At 43.3% G+C, this 25,494-nt stretch overlaps 1 protein-coding gene across 1 annotated transcript; it reads right to left on the reverse strand.

The window, feature by feature from the left end:
- Positions 1-25,494, reverse strand: rhoj (ras homolog family member J). Its single transcript, XM_048250117.1, has 5 exons — positions 24,810-25,494; positions 11,987-12,045; positions 2,303-2,467; positions 2,125-2,220; positions 1-1,915 (listed from the first exon to the last, which is right to left on the reverse strand). The coding sequence occupies exons 1-5, from the start codon at positions 25,012-25,014 to the stop codon at positions 1,769-1,771; spliced, it is 672 nt and encodes a 223-aa protein (XP_048106074.1). The 5' UTR covers positions 25,015-25,494; the 3' UTR covers positions 1-1,768.

A 25,494-nucleotide genomic window follows, 5' to 3' on the forward strand; every position in this document is an offset into this window, starting at 1 on the left:
TGGAGAAGGGTTGTGTGTATGTGTGTAGAGAGAAATGGGCTGTAGGGAGGCTGGAACAGTTAGCCAGTGTTTGTGGAAAGTGTGTATGTGTGTGTATGTGTGAGATGCTCTGTTTGTGGAGACTGTGTGTCTAAGAATAGGTGAAACAAGCACTGGACGACGACATTCATTTACACTCCTATTTGTCAGCGTGACTCGGAGAAAGCTCTCAGAAAGCTCCTCCAGTTAACAGACAGAAGGTCATGGGGGAAGTGCAGATTCTGCCCTGTGGACGTTTGCTCATATCCTTTGGAAAACTTGTAATCTGACACTTTCTGTGGAGTTTGTGACCTCAGCAAACATTGAAAGCCCTCAGAGCTCGTGGGATGAGCAAGCCTCTTTGGGTGTGTCTTGCTTACAGTATCTTATCATGTGTGTGGGAGAGTGTGTGTGTGTCCTCTGATGAATCAAACACATTTATGTCTCTTTAACACTTGTGTTCACATTAGTTAAAGTCATTTGGTAGCAGTCCTCAGGTATGTACTTGATGTTACAGTTTCTTGATGAAAGATAACATCCATTATTTTCCCTTAATCCTCTCTTCCATTACATTACAAATTACAATCTTCCTTCGCCGATACTGAAATCATCTCGGCACTCAAATCAGATATAAAGAACTGTACAGCGGAAGCACAAGATGCTTAGCTCGAGCTGTGTGTGTGTGTGTGTGTGTGTGTGTGTGTGTGTGTGTGTGTGTGTGACTAGGAACAGTTCATTTGAAACGACCCACTTAAACACTGAATCATTTGATGAGGGTACCGTCTCAGATGCTCTCAGTCTCTTTTCATCTCTCTCTCTATCTCTCTCTCTCTCTCTCACTCATTTATTTCTCTCGCTCTTTCGCTCCTTCAGCTCTCCACACAGCTCCGCTCCGTAACAGCTGTCTCCTTATTGACGCCCCGGTCCGCTACGCTCCCCCTGAGGATCTGCCTTATTAACTGGCTCGGACTGTGAAGGCATTGACTCTGCAAAGAGCACTCTATCGATCCCTCGCCACGAAGAAGAAGAAGACGAAGGAAAAAAACAAAAACAAACACCATGTATGGGGAGGATGGGGTGAGGAAGGGAGCGGGTGCCGCAGCAGTAGCAGTGGTGGAATGGATTTTCTCCATTTTCTCACAGGCCTCGAGAAAAGTCTGTGACGCACACGGCGGTTCAAGCGATCAAACAACCGCAAGTCTGGAGGAGAGATGACCGTTTGATTTCTAGGAGTGCAAAGGTTGGCCCTTCGACAAATCTGCAGGGCACAGAGTACTGGGGGGTGAGAAGGGGCTACAATCCCGTCAATGAAGGCTGTCTCTCTCCCGACAGGGTGAGGGCAGTGTGTGCTTATTGTGCCTGTGAGAGTGATGGGAGGAAAAGGCACTACTGATGTCCCCGGGATCCGGTGGTCACTGGTGCTGCTGACGGAGGAGTGTACAATGATGAGTGTCAGCTCTTCAAATTTCCTGGATGCTGAGAGGGGTTTGGCTTTCCTGAGACCACTCATAGGAGGGCAGAGGAAGAGGGAAACAGCAAACTTTGATGGCAGATAGAGATAGATAGATAGATAGATAGATAGATAGATAGATAGATAGATAGATGAGGACTCCTCATACAATGGTGAAAGAGGAGCACCCTGAGGACACCTCATATTGTGGTGCAGAAGTTCCTGTGTGGATGGGTGGTGGTGGTGGTGGTGGAGGAGGTGGTTGAAGGAGAGAGGAGAGATGAGCTCCCTGAAGACTCTTCATACTATGGTGCAGCAACTCCTGCAGGGCGAGCAGCCAGTCTTCTTCTTCTTAGGGCTGAAGATGGTCAGGATGGCCTCATCGAACACCGTCTTCAGGCCCTTCTGAGTCAGTGCCGAACATTCCAGGTAACACTGGGCCCCGATCTAAGGAAACCCCCCCCCAAAAAATGAAAAAAATGAACATCAATATTGACAACAACCGTTTGTGATTTTTGACAAACATCAGTTCTTTTATGTCAAAACTCCATTATCTTTAGGTGTACACAGGTTACAGATACTTTAACACAACAATATACCACACAGTTCTTCTAATTAATGTCCAAACTCCACTAACGTTATACCAGGTAACTCACCTCTCTGGCCAGTTTAAGGCCCTGCTCGTAAGTCAACGGCTTTTCCTTCATCTGAAGTAGCCGGGACAGGGTTTTGGGGTCATCTCGAAGATCAATCTAGATCAAAAGTATCAGATCACAAGATCAGCTTGCATTAACAAAACCAAGAAAGCAAACCCCAGCTGATCCACGGCCTCACCTGTGTCCCAATGAGAATGTAGGGGATGTGGGGCATGCAGGACTTGAGCTCTGGGACCCACTCCTCCTGGACGTTATGGTAGGAGGCTGGGTTGACCACAGAGAAACAGATGAGGAAGACGTCCGTGTTTGGGTAGGACAGTGGTCTCAGCTGGTTGTAGTCCTCCTACAGAACAAACACAAGAATGGCCATGTTCAACACTAGCAAGTAAGAAATGAACCTGGTAACGTATTTTTGAACAGTTCGCCTTCTTATTGCGTATCTGTGATGTAGCTTAGACTAACATTAGGTTCATAGCATCACTCAATAGTTGTGGCCAACCCTGTCACAAGCTAAATACCCCCAAGCTAAATATGTTTGAGATTGCCCAGTTTTATATCTCACTGAGAATGGCCTAATAGCCAAACAGGATACCCAGATCATTCACATCAACATCATGGTGTGCAGATATAGGCGAACATAGCCAAGTTATATGGTAATATAATATACCAAATTATACCATATATACCAAATTATACCATATAATATACCAAATTATATGGTCATACCTAATAGACAGGGCATAACCCAGAACGATCTGATTCAGGTCACTACCAAACATTTCTCAATTCATTCTATAGTACTTTTTCGCGTAGAATCCTTTTCTGCTTGGGACATTTTTATATCACGCATAGTTAATGAGACAATTTGCATATTTCAATACCTTAGCGAATATAAATGCATAATAAAGAAAGTATTGATAATATGGCTTGAAGTAGATAGATTAATGGCTTTAGGCCCAAATAATATTCAAATTGTATCAAATATAACAAATGATCATACAAAAGTATGTTTTTAGATAGGATATTGCAGTTACATTATGTAAATTAGGTCATGTTTTACCTTTTTCGTTCATGTAAAACTTCACCTTTACAAGAACATCATGACAAAGTAATTGACCTGTCGCTAAGCGCCACCCTTAGAACGCTGATGAGCCAATGACAGTCCAGTCTCAATGGGACTCGGACATCAGCTCGGACAACTCCATATGAAACAACAGAGAGGAGGCATAAAATGACAAATTAATGGTTATTTATGGAGTTTATTAACTCAAAAAACCCCGACAGATAACCATGGTCAAACGTTTTGCAGGGGGACGTGTAATACTGATAGCCGGTACCCCGAGAGGCTAGAAAACGGGGTATATTTTCAACAGTAGCCTACAGGACGTCTCTAGCGTTTGCAACAGCTCGACGTAATGTACAAGGATACAAGGAAGTTTATTGTCACATGCATATAGTTACTGGAAGTAAGAAATGCAGTGAAATTATGTGTGGTGTGCATTTATGGGGGTTTAGTAGATTAAGTGGCAAGGGCTGCATAAGAAAGGTGGGGGAGGATTGGGATTGGGGGGGCACCAACAAGGAGCACCCAAGAGCAACAGGAGCAAGGAAAAACTCCCTTACCAAGGAAGAAACCTTGGGAAACCTTGGGGGGGGGGGGGCAGAAAGGCTAGGCAATCAAGGACATGGGTAGATAGATGGAGGAGAAATCAAAAATAATAAATAAAAAGTTCTATGGAGATGTGCAAAAGTTGGAGAAAGTCAGATGTAAGTGTGTGTGTGTGTGTGTGTGTGTGTGTGTGTGTGTGTTTGACGTGTGATGAAATAAGAAAATAAATAAAAGGTCTGTAGCATAGGCAGAGGGATTTAAAAGTGCTAAAAGTCATGTAGGTGTGTGTGTGTGTGTGTGTGTGTGTGTGTGGGTCATGAGTGCTGAGGAGTGAATGAGTGCAAATTCAGTATAGTGTGAATTCAGAGTTGGGAAATGTTTGAGAGTGCTGAGAAGTGAATGTGTGCAAAGTCAGTATAGTGTGAGTTCAGAGTTCGGATGGCCTGGGGATAAAAACTTCTCCTGAGTCTCTCAGTTCTGGCTTTGTGACTACATAGGCGTCTTCTTGATTTCAGCGGTAGGAATAATCCATTGTTAGGATGAGAAAAGTAGGCTAGACTACTAAGCCAACAACGTGGGCACAGGTTCCCTGTTAAATCCCAAGATGAAAATGCTCATTAACCAACTACTATATTCTTACTACATCAAATATTAACGTAACCTAACATATCTTAGTATCAATCTTCCACTAGCTAGCTAGCTAGCATTAACCAGTGGTTTTTGCACAGTGATTTGCACGGCTACTCGCCACAACTGCTTGTCACCTTGTATGTATTCTAAAGTTTTGAATACACCCCTCCATAGCATAATTAACTCCCTTTTGATAGCTTCTGGAGGAAAGTAAATCCTTTTTCGACCAAAACGTCCTCAAAGCCTGTTTTCATATACTGTCAGCTGCCATTGTCCACAATGTATTTCTAATCAAGTCTGGTTTGTTTGTCCGAGTTTTCACACGGTAACAATGGGGGGCGGGGCTTAGCGACAGGTCAATTATGGATGTTTTTACTTAATTAGTGTAAATATACACTGCTAATACACTGTACCTTCACTGCTAATTTGCATGTACCTTTCAACCAGTATTGCCATCAGCATAATTTCAAATCAAGACTGGTACGTCCAGATAACGTAACGTTTACATAGTAGGAGGCAATGGTTTACATGTCAAAGAAATCTTATGACAATTAAAAAGGTTTTTGGTCATATTTTCAACATTAACAATAGATTAATTAGGATTTTAATACTTTTTTGTAGATAACTGTTGATTGGCAATGACAGTCCAGCCAGTCTCTCATTCCACAGAAGACAACAGGTGCTTGCTTTGTTCAAAAGTCATAGGTGAGAGAGATAAGAAGCAAAGTATTGCTGCGTCTGGTTTGAGCACAATTGAAGACAAAGCATCTCTGTGGGTCAAGGTGCAAGTACATTCTGGTGATGAGCCTTATGAAGAATTTACTTATGTGAAAGACAGACTCGTGAGCATGACCGCACAAAGTGTTCATGCTCATTCAACTTGCAGGTTGATCAGGACACATTTAGAGAGGAAGCAAAAAGAGTGATGTGAAAGGCTGTCACAGGTGTGGATACACCTGAAGAAGTATATGGAGATGACAAACAGGACAAAAAGAAGAGAGTCTCTGAACGAGTGGTGAAGAAACCATCATATGTTTCATCTGCAACAACAGGACAAATGCAGATACAAATCCATATGCAGATTGTAGCCGAGGCCGATGCTCTGAAGAAAGGTCTTTTGAAAAGCTACATAACCAAATGACTCTACAAAATGTACCTGGAGACAAATTTGAAGTGGCAGCAAAGAGACTAAGGGCCCTATCTTGCACTCCAGCACAATTGCCTTTGTACACTGCCGCTTGTATCATTCCTATTTTGCATTCGAGCAGAATGCAGCGGAACTTTCCCTCCACAGATGCACATCGGTTAGGGAATGAACTTGCGCTCCTGGGGTGGTTCAGTGAAAAGAGGATGCGTGTTCCGGCGCAAACGTTCCCTGGTGCTATTTTGCAGTTTCAGAAAACAATTCCGCCACAGACCAGAAAAAACCTAGTCTAAAGTCAGTGGCACGTTTTTCAGATGCTATTTTAAGGGCGCATGCTTGGCAATAATGTAGCGTGGTTAAGATGTGCTTGCTCATAATTTTTCTATTGCACAGTGAGATGGAGTAAGTCTTGGGACAGAGAAGAGACGCGGGAGGGATAGGGTCTGCCGGCCCAGACTGACCTCTCTCTCCCTCAGTGAGGAGGAATGTAGGCGTAAGCTACACCTGACCCGTCAGGCTGTGACAGATGTCTGCCATCTCATGGCAATGCTATTTAATCGAAAACAAACACAAACACGCAGTGTAATTGAACGAACCTTCGGCATACTGAAGATGTGCTTCAGGTGTTTGGACAGGTCAGGAGGCACTTACAGTACAGTCCGCAAAAAGTCGCAGCATTCTTTGTGGCATGTTGTGTTTTACACAACATTTCCATGAATCATGGATGTGTTGATGACATAAATGAGGAAATATTAGAGGACATAAGGAGGCGTGATGTTGAACTGCATGTGCCGATGCCGAAGCTTATCTGACAGAAGAGCTGCATCGTCTATAGTGAGGTATAGTGAAGCAAAATAATCTCGGTCTAATGTTAGACTACATTGCAAAAATATCACCATGCATTCATAACCTCGTGAGTCAGTGAGAATGAGCCTAAAACATCAGAAAGTACAGTATGTCTTTGTGACATTTCTTTATTTACATTTTGTCAAAAAGAAAAATGCCAGCCATGTGTCAATTTCCTCCCACGCCTGTTTAACCGAAACAAATTTGGGTGGGTTTCTCCCATCCCCATACAATGCCACTTCTCTGTCTTTTACGGCCCTGACGAGAACGTTGGTCTCATCGGCTGTGAACTGTTCCTTGTGTGCACCTGGCAAATCAGCCATTATAATAGCAATCTGCCATGGAACAAACGCGCCTGTTTTTAAAGGGAATGTGAGATAATGCTCTGATTGGCTTATTGTACGTGTAATGTAGCTACTTCAGACCAACCCATTTTAGATTTGCGTCGGGCACAAAAGTAATTTATCCCGCCGTTATAATAGCAACAGCGCTTGAGATCCGCCCACAAAGCAACTTGCGTTTTGCGTTTGATACTTGTGTTTCAGATCGTTAAGATAGGGTCTTCTTTTGAGTGGACAATCATTTGATATGTTTGCTGTGGATGTATACTACCATGGAAGCTGCTACCTGTCTTTTGCCTTCCCTCACAGCCACTTAGAGACTACACTGGACAGAGAAGAAAAGGAAAAATTGAAATATTGGGCTATATTTTGGCGATCAAAAATGCATGGTCACTGGCGACCATTCAAACAAAATAGCCTACTCGCTGCTTACATCTCTGCTGCCTAGTTGCTGCTTACATCTCATGACAGAGCGTCTTCAGCTTTTCTTGGTCAGTGGTGCAATGCTTTTTAGATAGTGTGCGATAGCGATTTTTAGATCTTGCGCCAGGCCACACCTTGGGTCGTTAATTGCCACACCCCTGAGCGCATTGTTCAATAAAAGAGACGCGCATGGCGAAAAACTCGAGTGTACAATCGGAATAAGCTTTGCGTTGTGATAACAACACACTTTGTGCTGCGCTTTTAATCATCATATTAGAGCCCATAATGTTACTGAGGACTTTCTGAAATTGATCGAAAGAAAAGTGAAGGAAAGTGAAGGATAAGGAAGCTTATCCGATGAAAGATCTGCCGGAGGACATTGAATATTTGAGCACTGAAAAAATGGGTTGCAAGAGCATAGAGAGATAAAAAATGGATATCTACTATTACTGTTTCTATACTATTTCTACAAGCTATTTACTATTACTAAATCAAGTGGACAACTGGAGGGGAAGATCAGTTACAACACAGCATGAAAACAAGACGAATATTTATTTACCGCATGCAAATTAGTCAACAAAATGCTTTGCCATGATGTTCTTGTAAAGGTGAAGTGGCACATGAACAAAAAAGGTTAAAAAAATAATAATTTGCATAATGTAACTGCAAAATCCCATCTAAAAACATACTTTTGTATGATCATTTGTTATATTTGATACAATTTGAAAATTATTTGGCCACAAAGCCATTCATTTATCTGCTTACAGCTATATAATCAATACATTTCTTTATTATGCATTTATATTCACTAATGTATTCAAATATGCAAATGATCTCATTAACTACGCGTGACGTGATATAAAAATGTCCCAAGCAGAAATGGATTCTACGCAAAAAAGTACTATAGAATGAGAGAAAGTGGAATAGAACATTATGTCCAATATTCCAATATATGGTTTAATGTTCTGCATTATGTCCAATATTCCAATATGTGGTTTAATGTTCTGCATTTCTCATTAGTGGGTCACTTTGATACTAAAAGTATGATTCTATGTAATGACTGTATGATATCTGTACTGTCCCTGTGTATATCTGTGTGTGACTGTGTTTAGAGATAAGCAGGAATATTATGACTTTGCAGTGTTTCACTGTTCTGCATGGCTGCGTCAGTAGCTATCTGCTCCGGATTGCCAGGCTGCCACTAATCAGGGTCTGATTCAGTGTAGTCCACGTGACATGGGATGACCAACGCCATCTCCTGTCAGCCTGGAAGGATCCTTAAACCCTAACTATTTCCTTGTCTAGTTAGAGCAGCTGATGGATCTTTAGGTGAAGTCATGCTGTCTCTCCCTTGATGCGCATCATTGTAAATAAACTCTGTTCCTGATTTTTCATACTATTGGTCTGACTGGGTCTCTATTAAATCTATGGTATCAAAATTACCATCAAGAATCAATTGAGAAAAGTTTGGTAGTGACCTTAATCAGATCGTTCTGGGTTTTTCCCTGTCTATAATATTTAATTAGTAAACCCATGGTGGAGCAGCATCGGCAGCCTTACCACCTGTGAAAGAGTTTGGCCATGTTTGATTCCCAAACCAGACATGGCGAGTTCATTGACCTATCTGCTAAATCCAGTTAATTTGACTTTATGTTTACTTTATTAGACAGCTTTAGCACATTATAAGCTGTACTTGAGGTTTGCATTTGAGTAAGTAATGTACTTTTATTACTATATTAGCATCTACTTTAATTACAAGTTAATTTATCACTAATAGGTACACTAATAAAAGGATTCAATAACAGTGTGTTCTGTGACCACTGACTTCTAAACCACATCAGTTGCTCTCACACATGTTGTTTGTCAGACTACCAGTCACAACCTTGCGCCGCCATATCTGCTTGTCCTCAGACAGGACGACCGAAGAAGAACCAAGATTAGCTCAGGGCCAGCATCCATAGTTAGTGAAGACACAGCTACGTGTGCTTTACTCTCTTTGCCATCTTATTCTTTACATACTTTATCACCCAAGTGAAAAGGGCACGTCTGTGGGAAAATGCATTTTATTTGGAGCGATCCCTTCAGTAAGGAGAGTCAGACTGTCAGGAGGCCTTATGTAATGTATATCGTAATTACTTTGCGCCTGAGGTGTAGTCCCACAACATCATGGTCATGCATCTTGCATGTACCATAAAAGTACTGGTTTTCAGCAAAGCTTTACCAGTGACTAATCTGACATAAAGAAATCATAGAAATGAAACGAATGTACATGTTTCTGACATCACATCAATGAATGCTTCTGTGATTTGGACTCAGTTCCCAATAGAGGATAACATCAGAATGAATAGATCTTACTCTCTGCCTACATGGCAGGAAGACAAAGAAAAATCTATTGGACTGAGCTTGTGTGAACAAATGTTGGGAAAGGGGCCAGTGTTGTCTTGTTAAACTTCCCTTGTGTGTCGTTTTGCTCTGCAGTCCACTGGAAGAAAGACACAGTGCTGACCAAAGGGAAATTTAAAAAAATGGGTGTGTAGGGAAGGGAGTTGGACCCAGTATAGGGCTAATCGATCGGTGGGCTTGTGGGCCGGTGATGATTAACAATCCAGAGAGAGGTTAATAATCCAGAGAGAGGTTAACTGCAGACAGACAGACCCATCTCTGCGTTGGCAGATTGCTCAGCGGTCACTCTTGGTTACATAACAGCCGATTAACGGTGCACAGTCCAAACTGCCTTTGACTATACCCCCCTTTTTTTTAAGACAAGGTTCATTAAACGAACACAACTACCAATACCATTACAATGCTTCAACATGTAGCATGAAAGACTGACAATGATTTCTTTGTTTTTGGGGAGAGCCATCTGATCCCACCGATGTGATTCCTGTTTAAAACACATGCTGTTCCCCGGGTAAAAAAGTGAGCCACAAAAGAAAGACAAACACAAAGGAAAAATTAATACAGAGGGGATGTAGTTGTAGAGGGAGAGAGAGAGAGAAAGAGAGAGAGAAAGACATCTATACGCTTCAGGGGTCTTACAGGGTAGAGGTTTCCCCTCTGTGTTTCTAATAATAAAAACAACTGCTGACAGAGCAGCTACCAGCCACAGGCCACATGAAGGCCTGAGTCTCTAAATACCCCCTCTGTCTCTGTCTCTCCCTCTCTCTACTTCAACTTATCTCTATCTCTGTATCTCTTTCTCTCTCTCTCTAACCATGCAGCATCCATCTTTAACTCACCCATCTCTCAGTCTCTCTCTCTCCACTCCACTCCACTCTAGCCCTAACACATCCACATCTCTCTCTCTCTCTCTCTCTCTCTCTCTCCACTCTACTCTACCTCCTCTAGCTTTAACCCATCAACATCTCTCTCTCTCTCTCTCTCTCCACTCTACTCTACCTCCTCTAGCTTTAACCCATCAACATCTCTCTCTCTCTCTCTCTCTCTGGCCCTACAGCTTTATTCTCCACTCTCCCTCCTCCAACTTTAAAGCAACACCACACAGTAATTTACAGTTTTTTTCAGTTGCTTTGGTGCTTTTCTCACATCACTATTAAGATTTGCACAGCAGTTAGTGCAATTCTCAAAACAATTAGTGCAAACTGCAAAACCTAGTGGATGACCTGCAAAAGCACGTCACTTGCTCAAAATGGATAGTCCATTCCTCAAAAACAGGTATTCATGTCAATGAAACTGTCAGTGTCATCAAAATGAGAAGTCTTGACACCATCGTTTATGAACAAGATAGTCAAATGGCTTTGTCATGTTTTCATTATGACAGTTTTCTCAGTGTTTTCCAATGCAAAAAAAGGTCAGAACTTGGTGACACTACCTGAACATGCTCAAGACAGCACTATACAGTACTTGTACAGGCATTTGAAATCTACAGTAAAGTTACACATTGCTGTAGTTACGTGAGTAAGTGAGTACAAGACACTGAATACGTACATTTTTACTGTATGCCCTTCGCAATTCTACAGCATTGTGATAGAATTTGATAACTAGTTCAACAATTTTGTATGTAATGACTCAAGCAATGAAATGAAGACTATTAGTTTTATTGGGAATGACTATTCAGCATTCATAAGTATAGTTCATTTTGACTGAAATGACATAAGCAAATGATAATGTTAAAAAACAGCAGAGAATTGTATGAAAGCAACTGATACATGTCCAAACGTATTTGCAATTTGTTCAGAGGAAGGAGAAATTGCTACTATGATGTGCACAAATGACTAAATGTTGTGGAGGTTGAACTAATAGTTATGAGAATTTTCATTCTGATCTGAAAAAAGCACCAAAGCGACTGAGAAAAACTGTAATGCTAGAATTGAACATGTTTGCAATGCTGGAATTGGCTAGTTTAGCGGTCATCTTCATAACACCCCAAGTAAACACAACAGCCATTCACACTAGTTGCCCAGGCTATGCACTAAGTAGTTTTGTGCCTCTATATGGATTATCCCATCAAAAGAAAAGAAACGTTTTCACAGCAAGTCGCCAACCATATAGCCGTAAAGACACTAGTTATCATGCTGGGAAGCTTGATGCATGAAGCATGACTTTTGACATGATAGGAACTAAAAAAAACTTGAATAGCCTTACCATTGAAAATAATCTGTCATGCAAACTTTTTAACAACTTTCTGTTTCCAATGTGCTTTAAAGAATGCACATAGACAGTCAGACCACGACACATTAATTTATTATTATGTTAAAATGGGCAGAATTCACACAGTGGCGAGTGGACTGACTTAACCAGTGTGTGTATGACATTGGTCTTACACAGTGACAAAGGTGTTACATGATGTATTGAGGCAGTGGCTACCAAACACCTGAATGCTTGTATTACAGGCGGTAGAGTCTTTACCTGTCCTGCAGTGTCATACAGTCCCAGTAGATGCTGCCTCCCAGACACAGTCACATTCACTGCGAGAGAGAAAGAGAGAGAGAGAGAGGGAGAGAGCAGGGAGAAAGTATTAAAATGCTGCTCCCATAAACCACTTGATTTGGTGAAGTCAAACAGCATGGTAGTCCCTGCATACTTACGTGCTATAGTTATATGTGCCATAAATGAGAATTAACAGCACTCAAGTCAAAACACACATGTTATTACAGTTCTTACAGAAATTAAAGTCTTTTGGACTCGATAAGGCTTAGACATACAGTACATGACTCACCAGATTATAAATGGCTGAATAATGAAATAAGAAAACTGGCATCTGACCACTTTGTCTTTAAATGGAAATAGTGGAATTCTAGTTTTGTATCTAACCAGTGCTACTAATGCTGATGCACCAGTAATCAGGAGACTGATCAACCAAAATTAAACACAATCATGCTAATGCTAATGTTTCCTAATGCACCTCCATGCACTGACTGTGGATCAGGTGAGGTAACACCTACAGACTAACTCTGCTCCATGCAACAAACAGTGTGCTTTAAAGTGGAATAGCTGTTGACATAGTTGACACACACAATCAAGACGACAGGGTCGAGCGTGTGTGTGTGTGTGTGTGTGTGTGTGTGTGTGTGTGTGTGTGTGTGTGTGTGTGTGTGTTTCCAGAGGGCCTTTAGGACCGTCTATTGTGCTCGCGTGTTGACAGAGCCCGGAAGGAAGCAGTTGAGAGGCAGCACGGGCAGATCCTTTGACTGATTGTCTCGCTCTTCCGCCTCCTGTCGGGGAGAACACTGCCACTGCACACGTGCACAACACCGCTGCATTAAACAGACCTCAGCTGCTTCCTGCCTTTGACTCGTACACACACACACACACACACACACACACACACACAGAGCCAAGCCATTCAGCTGCAGTCCCACACCAGACTTCTCCACCATTCCATAAAGATTACACTAATATAGCCCGAGTGGGAAAGCCGTTAATATTTGGCTGTCTCACTACACTCAGGCAATATGACAGAAGAGGTCATTCCAGCAGTGTGAATGCAGACAAAAATGTTTACAATGCACAGAGCAGTAAAATGCAGACAACTGTTAGAGGCGCCTTGAACTTGAGAAGGGTCCTACATTAGGACTTGGCCTTGTATGTTTAAGGGTATGAACCAATTTATCAATATGTATGTTCTAAGAAGAGTACACATGCCATTGTGTTATAAGATGTGTGGTTGCTTTTGTTTGTTTGTGGTATTGTTAAGCATTTTGCACTACTCAGCACGAAAGGCTCTGTACAAATAAAGATTAATTGATTAACTAACTAACTAACTAACTAATTGATTAACTAATCAATTAAGTAATTGAAGATGATGAAGGTGGCAAGTGCCACACTGAAGAACAGTATCAGGGTCCAACAACCATTCTGCCGTTGAGTAGCACTGTGCCACAACGATCCGTCATTCTGGTATTTCACACCCTGTGACGGAAGAGAGAATTTATCTTCACCTCCTCCCACTCCTCGCTCTTTTCACGTATACTTCTGTAGTGTCTGCAAAATTAAACAATCCCCCACCCCCCTTCATCCTCCTGCTCCTCCTGTTTGGGAAACCGCTGATGTCGTGGCTAATTTTAGCTTTAGTGTTAGCTTCTGCCAAGCATCACCGACTGAAACAAAGTTGATGGGGCGCCAAATGCCTGGGGCCAGACCTCAGAGGGAGGAAGGGGGATGGGGGTGGGGGCACATGGCAGGCATTTAGGGGCAACTCGGGTCTGAAGGTGCCCCCCGTGGGGGTCACGTTCTGTCTCCTATCTGGTGGAGCCGGGCAGAGTCCATGGTGACAGGCCAGGGGCAGAGGCGACGGCCAGGGGCCAGGGGGACGGGTGTCATGTATGGCAGCTGCGGAGGGACACAAAAGCTTTTGCAATTTGTTCTGCTTCGAAGGATCTCCTCAGGACTGAGAGAGAGAGATAGAGCTACAGAAAACAGGAGAGGAAGAAAAAAAAAGGGTGTGACATGGCCCCAGAGGGCCATGTCGCTAGGCTTCCTGTCGTAACCCATCAGCTGTTTCTGACAGGCTGCTTTTGCAAGCAAGTGCCTCCATTCTCCTCTTCTCTAGGGGGGCTCAGCTAAATAGGGACTCCTCACATGGGCCGTTTACTCTGACTCCATCTTTCTCGCTCCATCTAATCTCTCCTACCTCCTAGAGAGCAGCAGACTTTCAAGCTCATCTGGGCTCAATACCCTCTAGTTAAAGCAACAGTATGTATTTTTTAGCGTCTTTTAGAGGTATGTTTTTAAAGGGAACTAGTGTTTCATTCTCAGTTGACTTGTGATTATACAATGTTCCTGTGAAGGAACTGCGGCTATTGCTGTGATGGATACTGCTATTTACACTAGCTCTGTGTGTATTTAAGAACAGCTTTTACATTGGTGCCAAATACACTTTCATCTGGGCCCACTGTACAGTACTATTGGTGCTTGTTCGCCTGGTAAGCCTTGCTTTGTAAGTCAAGCCTGTTTACTTTTAGCTGAATAGCACAACTGTATGAGACATAAAACTCCTTCTTTTGTTCTTTTGGCTTTCAGATGGGAGTTGATGCTGGAGTGGACTTGGCCTTGGGGCGTGTTCAAAATAGAAAAACAAAGGCAAACATTTGTGAAAATTTTTGAACAAGTTTTTTCGTTTGCTTCGAGTTCACTGAAATTGTCTGTGAACACACACAAAGCGGGGGGTTAGGCTAACGCCTTAATCAAAAACATTTGAAATGTTTACACAAAAACGTCGGAAGAAAACGTTTTCACCTGATGTCGAATTTGAATGCACCACTGATTAGAACGGGTGCTGAATCAGTGAGCTGTGGCACGTGAGAAGAAGTCATGGGAACGGTGAGGAGAGAGATACCTACAGATGTGGACAAAAAGAAAGACAGTGAGAGACAGAGAAGAGAGGAGGAAGAGAGAAAGAGAAAAAGAAAGAAGGGGAGAGGAAGTGGGTGAAACGGAGACAGAGGAAAATCCCCTTTAGTCGTTCCTGATGGAGCGCAGCACCGGAGGGTGGGGGCCCCCGAGAACCGCGCTGGACGCCCCCTCAGCTGTTACGTCCGGTCAGCTGCCTCCCACTATGGGGCTGAACCCCCCCCAACACACATACATACACACACACTATAACACCACCACCATAACACCACCGCCTCCACAAACACAACACTGCACTGCACTAGGCCTGAGGAAGGGAGCTTGCAGAAGGTCTGCAACGCTCCAACTCCTGACATCCTCATGAGGCCTTCTGTCTCCATCCAACACCAACACAACCTCCATCACCACAGGGCGTTTACAGTGTTTAAACTCTAGACGCTAAAATCGAAGCTTTTCCCTCTCTCTATGCTGCTACCAACCCCACCAGGTCCACAAGAGCAACTGTGCGAAGGGCTGCAAATAGAGTGCTCTAACTCCAGTGCTAAAACCAGCGAGGCCCTCTCTCTCTCTGCCAGCAATAACCCCAACTGTGTACTGAACCTGGGAGAGGGATTTAGGGAGCAGCGTGTGTAACTCCAGACATCCTCGTGCTAAAACCAACCCTCCTCCAAGGCCTCTTCTTCACAGGCTCTCTCTAAGGAGCACCATGCCTCAGATGCCCTCAAGGATCAACTCGTTCTACCAATAAAAACACACACACATCTACACACACACACACACACACACACACACACACGTTAACCTTCATTAAAGGCAGCTTAAGTGAAAGAAAAACAAATCAACTGAAGCTAAGTCCTTGGCGTCTTCGTCTGATTTCAGCTCAAGCCAATGGAACACCTAATAATATCACACAACAAACATTAGAACAGGACACAAGTGTGTGAACAAGTTATGTAAAGACATCCAGTGCAGTTTTGGGTTCTAGGGCTCCCCCTAAACATAAAATATTGATGTTTGACAATGAGTATTGGTGGTTAATATTTAGTTGCTCTTCGCTAAAGTATTGAGTGCTTATATTATGTAAAAAAACATGAAGACAGCACACTTACTTAACTTTTGAGTTTAATGCTTCTTATGGTTTATTTAATCAGTTTGAAAGTCCCAATAGGCACATTGAAGCATATATTGTATCAGAGAATGATGGCCAACCAGCACATTTCCAGAGACAACTGCGTCGCTCAAAAAAAGCTTTAATTCTTGTCTGTTCTCAATCTCACACTCACTTGGGGTCTGCCAGAGTGGGTAGCCATCTTCGCACTTCTGGATTGCTTTTCATAGTCTAGCAAAACTACAAAAACATTAATTAATCAATGTTATTAATCCCATACTTTTTCACAGCCAAGAGCTGAGGATGTCCATTGGGACCAGACGCACGGTTCTCAGATCAGATAGTGCAGAGCAGACACACAAGCCTGAGGTGGGAATAGCGTGATTACCACGATAACGCGTTCTAGATACAGATTAAATAAAAACGCCCATCGCCTAGACACACACTGCACAGGGGCACAGACTGCATTAATTATACATGTTAAACAAATGAGAAAGCCTCATATGGTAAAGGGCTCCATACGACAAGGGACCTCAGCTCATCAGAAAAACTCAAATTCAATTAATCACCCACTGCAGTGCATCCAGAAGCAATCTCAACTTCTAATTACATGTGTGTGTGTGTGTGTGTGTGTGTGTGTGTGTGTGTGTGAGAGAGAGACGTGCTTATGTAAAGATACACCTTCAGTCCACTGTTGAAACATGTGTAGACACGCAGAAGGGAGTGTATGTAACTGCCAACCTGTTACCCATGTTTTTGTCTCTCTTTTTAAATTTCCTGCAAGCTCTTTCTGCCGACGCCTTCCTTTATCTGAAGGGAAGCCACTGGGGTCGACCAGGGGGGAGGCCAAGAAACCAGGAAGTGAATGGATGGAAGTGAGAGATGCTGAGAGTCTGGCTGAACTGCCTTGTAAAAAGCCAGACAAATTCAAGTCTCTGCAGGAACCTGTGTCTGCAAACTTAAATCTAATTGTTTCCATCCTTCCAAGCCATGGACTTCCAGACTAAGGAGACACCATTCTTTATGTGGACGTGCCCTGTTGTTTACAAGGCTTCCCCAGTGGACTGGGACCCCAGACGTGACCACAGAGAGTAATTCAGTAGATAGAGCTTCAGAGTCTCCTCTTTTAATTGTCAAAGAATAGAAGCATATCTTCCCTGCTGTGATACCAGAGGCATACACCTACCTACACCAACACCTTTTTATGCTCTGCAGTTTTAACTGGCAATCTTCAGACCCCACAGCTGTCTGGTCACACTGTGACACTGTGCAATTTTAACATGATTTCAGCCTTGAATGAATCGGTCGGATCCGACAAACTCCTGTTCGACCTGTTGTGCAGTTTGAGCAGGTTCACAATGCCCGATTAGACGACGTCTAAATCAGCGTTCCAGCTCATATCCGATCCAAGTGGATTTCTGGCATGTCAGAAATGTTTTGCTGTTTGTCTTGCTGTGTGAGTAGTTGTACGTACAATGTGAACACAGCAACTGTTTCCATGACACGCTTAGTGTGAGTTACCACATCATATGCGACTGAAACGTGCAGTGCCTGCCTGGCTTTGAGCTGCTATCGTGTCTGTAAAATGTTTAGTGTAAGTCACCATTGTATGTGACTAAAACACGATGTCTAGCTGGCTTTAGGCTGATATCTCATGGAAAGGATGCTTGTGGATCTCTCTCTCTTCTCTTTGCCAGCCAGGGCTATACAATGCCAGTGCAAAGTACCTCATGTCCCACCTTCAGGGCGTGCAGAGAACATTGGCAGAACAGCCCACCTCAAGCTCCATTGCCACACACTGGCAATAATCTCCAACTGCAAAACCCCAAAACCAATGGAGTGGAATTTAATTACAGGTTTAATATCACCCCCCCCTCCCCACCACACGCACACACACGCACACACACACCCTCGCTTGTCTGTATGATAAGCTCAGACCCTGGCGACCCGGTAGCGCAATATCAACTGCAGATTGGGTGATTTGCTCCGGTGGGCTGGGGAGCCATGCGAGACTATGACTCATTGCTGGGGTATTAACAGCCACTGCGTTGTGGTGCGGGAATGTCATCTGTTTGTTTTGGCCCGGGAGTTCTGATCCGGTGGGATTTAAGGACAGAAAAGCACAGACTGACCCATTCCCCATCCCAACCCCCCTTCAATTCTCTTTCCCCACCATCCTCTTCCTCCAACAACAACCCCCCACAAACACATACAAATACACACATTCTCACCCAACCATCCACTCATACACTTTTTTATATACACCCAAACACCCACTCACATATTCCCCCAACCCCAGATACATTTTTGTACACACACACACACACATACCTCACGCTAATTCAAGAGGAAGCAACAGTGCACAGTAGGTCACAATGACGTCCTGGGAGAGAAGGGAGTTCCATGTTACTTAAAGGATTGTGTGCCAAAACTGGTACTGCAATCACTTTCAAATTACTGTAGAGCGGTGTATCCCCTCCCCCTCTCCCCTGACTCGAGGTTGCCAACCCAGATGCTGAAACACGACTGACTTCGTGATTAGTAGATAGGTGGAGGGTGGCGCATCAGGCCAAAACACAACATGACATGACAAAACACAACATCAACATCAGTTGAGGGCTGCAACTTCACTTTTTAAATGACAATATCCTGGCCAGACTACTGTTGTCAGTGATATAAGTATTTGAAATGAACATGATTTCTTAATGTCTAGTGACATATCAGGGTCATTTTATGATTAATTGAAATACATTTCTTACATACGATTCCTTTAAAGTTCATTCAGTTGCTCTTCACCATGTACACAAAAAGCCCATCAAACACACAAGACCTATCAGGGAGGTTCAAAAAGGTCAACAGTGCAGCAAGCAATTTAGGAAAAAATACCCTAAAATATAATCGCTAATTGTAATAAAACCATTATAACATTATAATATAAATCCTATAACTTTAATATATTATATGATATTATATTATATTGTGGAGTTGAAAAAAACCCTTCGGATGACAAGTTAAATCACCTCTGAGTCACCAGTCCTTACTGACTACGGAGGAGACAGGAAAGGGGCACGCCTCATAAAATATGATGATGACACTCTCATCATCTTCCTCCACCACAGCAGCAGGGAACTGTTCTGAAGAAAGAGGAATTAGCGCTGATGAAACGGTAACTGCCACTAAAATAGAGCGCAAACAAAAAAGTGAACTTCCACCTCATACTACTAGGTATACTACTGACAAGGGTGCATTGGTGGCAGGGCAGAAAAAAAAAAAAAAAAATGACTTTCACCAGAATGTTTCAAAAAATAATTGTGTTATCAAATCTAATTATTTTACTCTTCTACCATAAGCTTAAACCTAAAGCCGACTGGTACCTTGAGTAAATTTAGGGGAGCGAATAATATATTTCATACTGATTGGGCTTTAAGTTGGTGGGATATCACTGGAGTTTGAACTGCAGCGGTCAGCATGGAATCCAGTACTGTTGTCCTTGGCTCTGCCCTGTCCTTTACTGCCAGTATGGTGCCGTCTTAGTTTCAAATGTTGAATGCCGAGTTTGTGACATCACCTCCCGGATCTCTACAGTGCAAATCTGCTTCTCTAGAATTACACTGCAAGCTGCAATGTCATACATGTATGTCACAAATATGCACACCTAATCAATTCAAAACTCAAATAAGCAAATCAATTCAAGGTTTATTTCATTAATTCATTTTCATGGGTTTACAGGGTCAAACAAAATGGACTGATTTATCTGCTCTTAGCATAGAGGGAGAGCAGTCCCTTTGCTCACCATTCAGAGGACCAAGATACCGACCAACACCATCATCACCAGCACAATCACCGCCAAAAGGCTTCCATGACTTGAAGCCAATGCCCTCCTTGCCACGCTATAAATTCAAGATGGCAGCCGTGATAAAAACTCTGCAACTGCCATTGCACTGTTTTTCATTTAACACTAATACTAGTGGCCCCGGCACAATCGTGGCCATTCACTGTGGCACAAAGAGTGTCCTGTGCTCCTTGGCCGGGGCTCGAAGGCACTGTGTCACAATTCGCCCACTTTATTATGATGCTGGAGTCCAGGCCCTGTCCATCTGAGGGGGAGTCGGGAGGCTAGATGTGAATGGGCCCGATTTATTGGCCTGGCGGGGTTTTCATTCTGTCCCCCTGTTGTGCGAGCAAGAAGAATGCTTGCTTCTCTTCCTCCTTCACTCCCTCTCTCTCTCTCTCCCTCCCTCCCTCCTTCCATCCCTCCCTCCCTCCTGTGCTTTCTCTCTGTGTGAGAGTTAGCCCAGTGTTTGTGTGAGAAAGGGAGTGTGTGTGCGTGTGTGTATGTGTGTGTGTGAGAGAGAGGGAGTCAGAAAGGGAAGGAGTGAAGTAAAGATGCACGCATGCTTCTATTCAGCTGGTGAATGTGTGTGTGTGTCTGTGTGTAGGGTGAAGGTCACTGAATGGCCAATGAACCATCAACGGAAAACACACCTTTTTACTCACATCTATTCTTACTCTGCACGCACACACAGAGAAAAGGAGGGAGAGAGAGACAGAGAGAGAGAAAGAATACATGAATGGAGGTTATGGATGAACGGTTCTCGAACATCATCCACCTCTGCTGGGTACTGGCAGCATTGTGGTGGCAAACCTTAGTGAACCTGCATCCTGAAATTATATTCAAGAAAAAAAACACAAACTACTCCCCCCCCAAACACACACACACACACACACACACACACAAATAAACCTCTTTGACAGACTTTTGGATCATCAGTGTCCCATGAACTAAACAGAACTAAGCAGAAATCTATTCCACATTTGCTGATGAAGTATAGTCTATGTTCATGTTTTACTGGTGTCGTCTAACTGAGCAACTTTGTGGCAGAGTGAGTCCGACTTTGAGATGCAGGCACATCTGTTTTCCAGCGCAGCTTAGACGCACAAATTACAGCGTGTCCCGGGGGCTCTTTTCCTGGAGAGCCCAGCTTGCTGCACCCCATGGGAGACCAGCTCACTGAACAACGGCCTTTACTCAGCTCCGCTCAGCTGCAGCTCAGCCCCCCCCCCCCCCCATCACCTGATTCATTCCTCCTTCTGGACTCTTTCTCTCTCTCCCTCTTCCTGTCCAGTTTGATGGTCTCCATCTTACTCCTTCACTCCTCTAGGCTCTCTTTTCATTGCACTCTCTCCGTTTTCCTGACACGGGAATGTTTCTATTCCTGATCAACACCATCATTCCTGGACTCTTATTCTCCAGGCTCTCTCTCTCCCTCGCTTCTCCCTTTCTCTATCCATGATCCAACTCTATCATTCCTTCTTCAGAGTTCTCTCCCTCTATTTTTCTCTCTCTCTCTTCCAAGGAGACTGTTTCCATCCCTGATCAATTCAAACAAATCATCTCTGGTCTCTCTGTCTATTTCTCTCTCTATCTCTCTCTCTTTCTTCCTGTCCAGCTAGCTCAAGCTGTTTATCCCTGCTCAACCTCTATCTCTCCATCTTCAGGGAATCACTCCTTCATCATTCCTTCTGTCTCTTTTTCTCTCTTTCGTTCTCTCTGCCTGTTCAGTGACACTGTCTTCACCCCTTGTCCACCTGAATCACTCCTCTCTCTGATTTCTTGCATTCTTTATCACTCTCCATCCCTCTCTCTCCACCCCCCCCCCTCTCTCTCTCTGTCCAGTGAAAGTCTCTCCCTCCTCCTCATTACTTAGTGACTCATACATGACTAATAAAACAATTCCAGAGTGACCGGTTATAAGAATCCCACATTCCGGACACATCAGTGTCTTTCTATCCAAAGGGTCGAGGTTAACCGACGCAAAAAAAATGGCCACTTCACACTTGACTTGACACTGGTGGAAAAAATTACAGTTACCTGAATCATGCAAAAGCTTCATGAGGTGCCACTCCTAGTCTACTTTCTTACTCTAGTTCTGATAAACGTGTGTGTGTGTGTGTGTGTGTGTGTGTGTGTGTGTGTGTGTGTGTGTGTGTGTGTGTGTGTGCGTGTGCGTGCGTGTGTGTGTATGGTGGGGACTAGACTATTTACTTCATTGGCCCACTCTGAGTAAACATTACTGATTTGATCACACTTGTACACTTTTGTAATTCTACTTTTAATGCAGCTGCTGTGGCAATGGCCGAATTGTCTATTTTGGGAATCGTTGCTCCTGCATATGCAAAATCCCTTATTCAATCTGACATAAGGCGTGACCTATTTATTCTGGATAGCTTGCATATAAAAAACTCAGTTTGAGAGTTTTTTTCTGATATTTTCTTTCTGGTTTGTTGAGTAAGGGGGATTAGACGGATGGAAACTGAGCAGGAGTCCTGTTATTTTGAAGACCTTTCCAGAACACATCTTCCACCATGCAAACCCAGATCCAAAAATGATGTCACCCTTTCCAGGGGTGATATTCCAGTCGGCCACTGCCAGACAACAGTAAAAGATATTGCTATTCCCATGATTACAGTATTCCACGTCAACTCTTGCACTGCTTTAGTTGAGATTCAGTTGATTACAGTAAAAATTGCCATATTTACCATAATAAAGATCAAACATCTTCTTTCCTTATTCTGATCATTAAGGCAACTATTGAAAATGACAAAAATAATGCTTTAGTTCGAGAATTTAACTCTGTAAAAAGGCCTTTAGGGTATTTGTGGCTATGTTCACATGTAAGAATGTGTGTGTGTGTGTGTGTATGTGTGTGTGTTTACACATGCATGTGTGCTTATACCCATGTTAGTATTTACATTGTTGCAAGTGAAGTCTGACATGTGCTTCCAACTTATGCCGGCCTTACACCATACGATTTTCGAGCGATTTCACAGTCGGCGACTAAATTTCCTGAGTCGGAATGAAATCATGGGAGTTTTACTGGAGTCTCGGTGAGCTCCCTCAACTAGTTTTGGCGTTACAACAATATCAAACATGTTTGATATTATCGTAAGTTATTTAGTCGTGGTTCATGCAAATAGTGACGTGAACAATATAAAAAACAATAGTGACCTCTCTTCAAAGGTGAAAGGCAAAGTAGGCGTCAGCTGTAGCCTATATGATTATTTGTTATTTTGTTTCTTCTAAATTATTAGTCGGCTATTCCACGTGACAGAACAACTCTATGTCGGTTAGGGATGTCACACATGAAACAATGCTCCAGAAATATGAAAATATGACTTTGAGTAGGCTATCATTTGAGTTCCTGTTGATATAGTGCAGGATGGGAAATCATTTAAAGGAATATAGTTGCAGTTTTGTAAATAGTGATCTTGGAAGATCCCTAGTCGTTGCAAAATCATAGTCTGTGACTTAACTCCATTACTTGTCTTTAGATGTGAGAGGGTCTGAGACTGTAGTCTTTCAAAAATCTGTTCCGAATCTTTTCAACGTCTTCTGGTGTAAGGATGGCATTACTTGACTTCTAGTCCATAAAAGCCAGCCACACACCAAGGTAACCTGATACCCACTGTATTAGTAAGACCAATCAAATGCTCTCTGTGCTTCTGATGCATCCTTTACGGGGTCAGAAGTTGTGCACCTGTTTGTAGGGGTGCTACACTCAGGCAGTCCCTGTGCTAGTTATCTTTTTGTTATGAGCGGTGCAGCATTTAGAGTTATTGTGTCATCTTTCTGCTGAATCACTTCATCTCATATTTCCGGGCTTGTTAGAAATCTCCCATTCAGACTCCATGTTGAGAGGGGAATTTTGGAATTGACCTCAGCTCAACTATGTAATTACAAACTGACCCTTCACAGATTCAGACCATTCATGTGATGCCGACCAGGGGTTTTCCCCCTCATAGAGACAAAGCTTTTGTGCTCTGGTGTGTTTGTGTGCTTGAGTACATGAGTGAGAGAGAATTTTCATGAACACTAGTGTGCATAGTATAATGTGTGTGTGTGTGTGTGTGTGTGTGTGTGTGTGTGTGTGTGTGTGTGAATGTACACAAAAATGTGGTTCATGTACGACTGAATAGGAATTACTTTAGCAAATTGAGACAAACCATCAATTGAGTGTTTAAGCTGAGCTTATCTTTGTTACAGCACTTTGTTTCTGCTAAGACATCAGAACTAGTCTGCTATGGATCCAGTTGTATGATATAGGCACATCTGTGTTCATGCCTGGGCAGGGCAGTCATTTTAACAATAAATATATAGGTTGTTGCACTTGTAGATCTACTAGGCCGTGGCAAAATTTAAATGTCATATTTCACAAATATTACAGGAGGACGACCACCTGACCCCACCCGATCCCACCAACACACATGTGTGCACGTACGCACGCGCACACACACAAACACAAACACACGCACACACAAGTTATCCCAAACATTGACCATAGCACTCAAAAGCCCTCGTGATAAGAATCAAACTATAGGAAATTATTCACAATTATGTCTTACTGTTAGGTATAAGACAATTTATGTGTCATGTGTCAGGCATATCAACAGGTTGTCTAACTGCTGCATTGAAACCTGTAGCCTGAACGAGGCTCGCTCTGACATTTGCGTTTTCATTCATCCTAAATAGGGAACACGTTGCACTGCGCGACAAGGACATAGAACCTCTGTCTGCTGTTTACCAGGCCGTTGTCCTCGGACTGGCAGTTGCTCATCTCCTCTTTCAGTCGTCTATTCTTGGGTCTAGCTTGGCCCCCGACTCTCGAATTCGTGCTTGTGGCAGACCACGCTCCGTTATTTAAAATCCCCTTTTAAAAGCGCCTATCCTGGATCGCGCTCTAGCGGATGCCAATCAAAACCACGTCCTCTTACCTGCATAATGATCGAATACGGTCGGCACATATTCCTCTGGGAAAGCATCGTTGGCGTAGCTCATCAGCAAACAGGTTTTGCCCACAGCTCCGTCGCCCACAACCACGCACTTTAACATCTTTTTCACAGTGTGTCCAATACTGTCATTTTTACCCCCTTCTTCAGTCAGGGCTGTGGCATTCTGCCTAATCCGGCGGGTAGGCATGGCAGACGTAAAATCCACACACGTCTGCTTTCACTGTAAATTGTCTATTCAGTGGACACGCTGCGCAGAATCCCGTGCGCAAACGGATCATAAACAACTTTGCTGTTTTGCTTCTGAAGGTCCCGTATTGTTATCAAAAGTGCCGTGATAACAGGTCGCTATGTTTATTGCCACACCCTTATTGTGTAGAATGAGATGACCTAAGTTGTTGGTCCACACCTCTGTAGCTCACGGGAGAGACCTATGGCGAATTCACGAAATCAGTTGCTCAGCCGCGCACACACCATCCGGTCACGATATAGATTCCAACTCCGAGCACACGAACATTTTGACCGGCTTTTGTGGGCCTGCCTCTCTCCTCTAAATTCTTCAGATTCGCGCTCCCTAGTCCTCCTCGCGGGGTTTGCTATGTCTGTGTCAGGAAATCATGGGTTTCCTTGCGAATTCCATATTAGGTAGGAGTGGGTTGGGAACAATAGC

This window comes from Alosa alosa, chromosome 8 (assembly GCF_017589495.1).
Source record: "Alosa alosa isolate M-15738 ecotype Scorff River chromosome 8, AALO_Geno_1.1, whole genome shotgun sequence".
NCBI lineage: Eukaryota > Metazoa > Chordata > Actinopteri > Clupeiformes > Clupeidae > Alosa > Alosa alosa.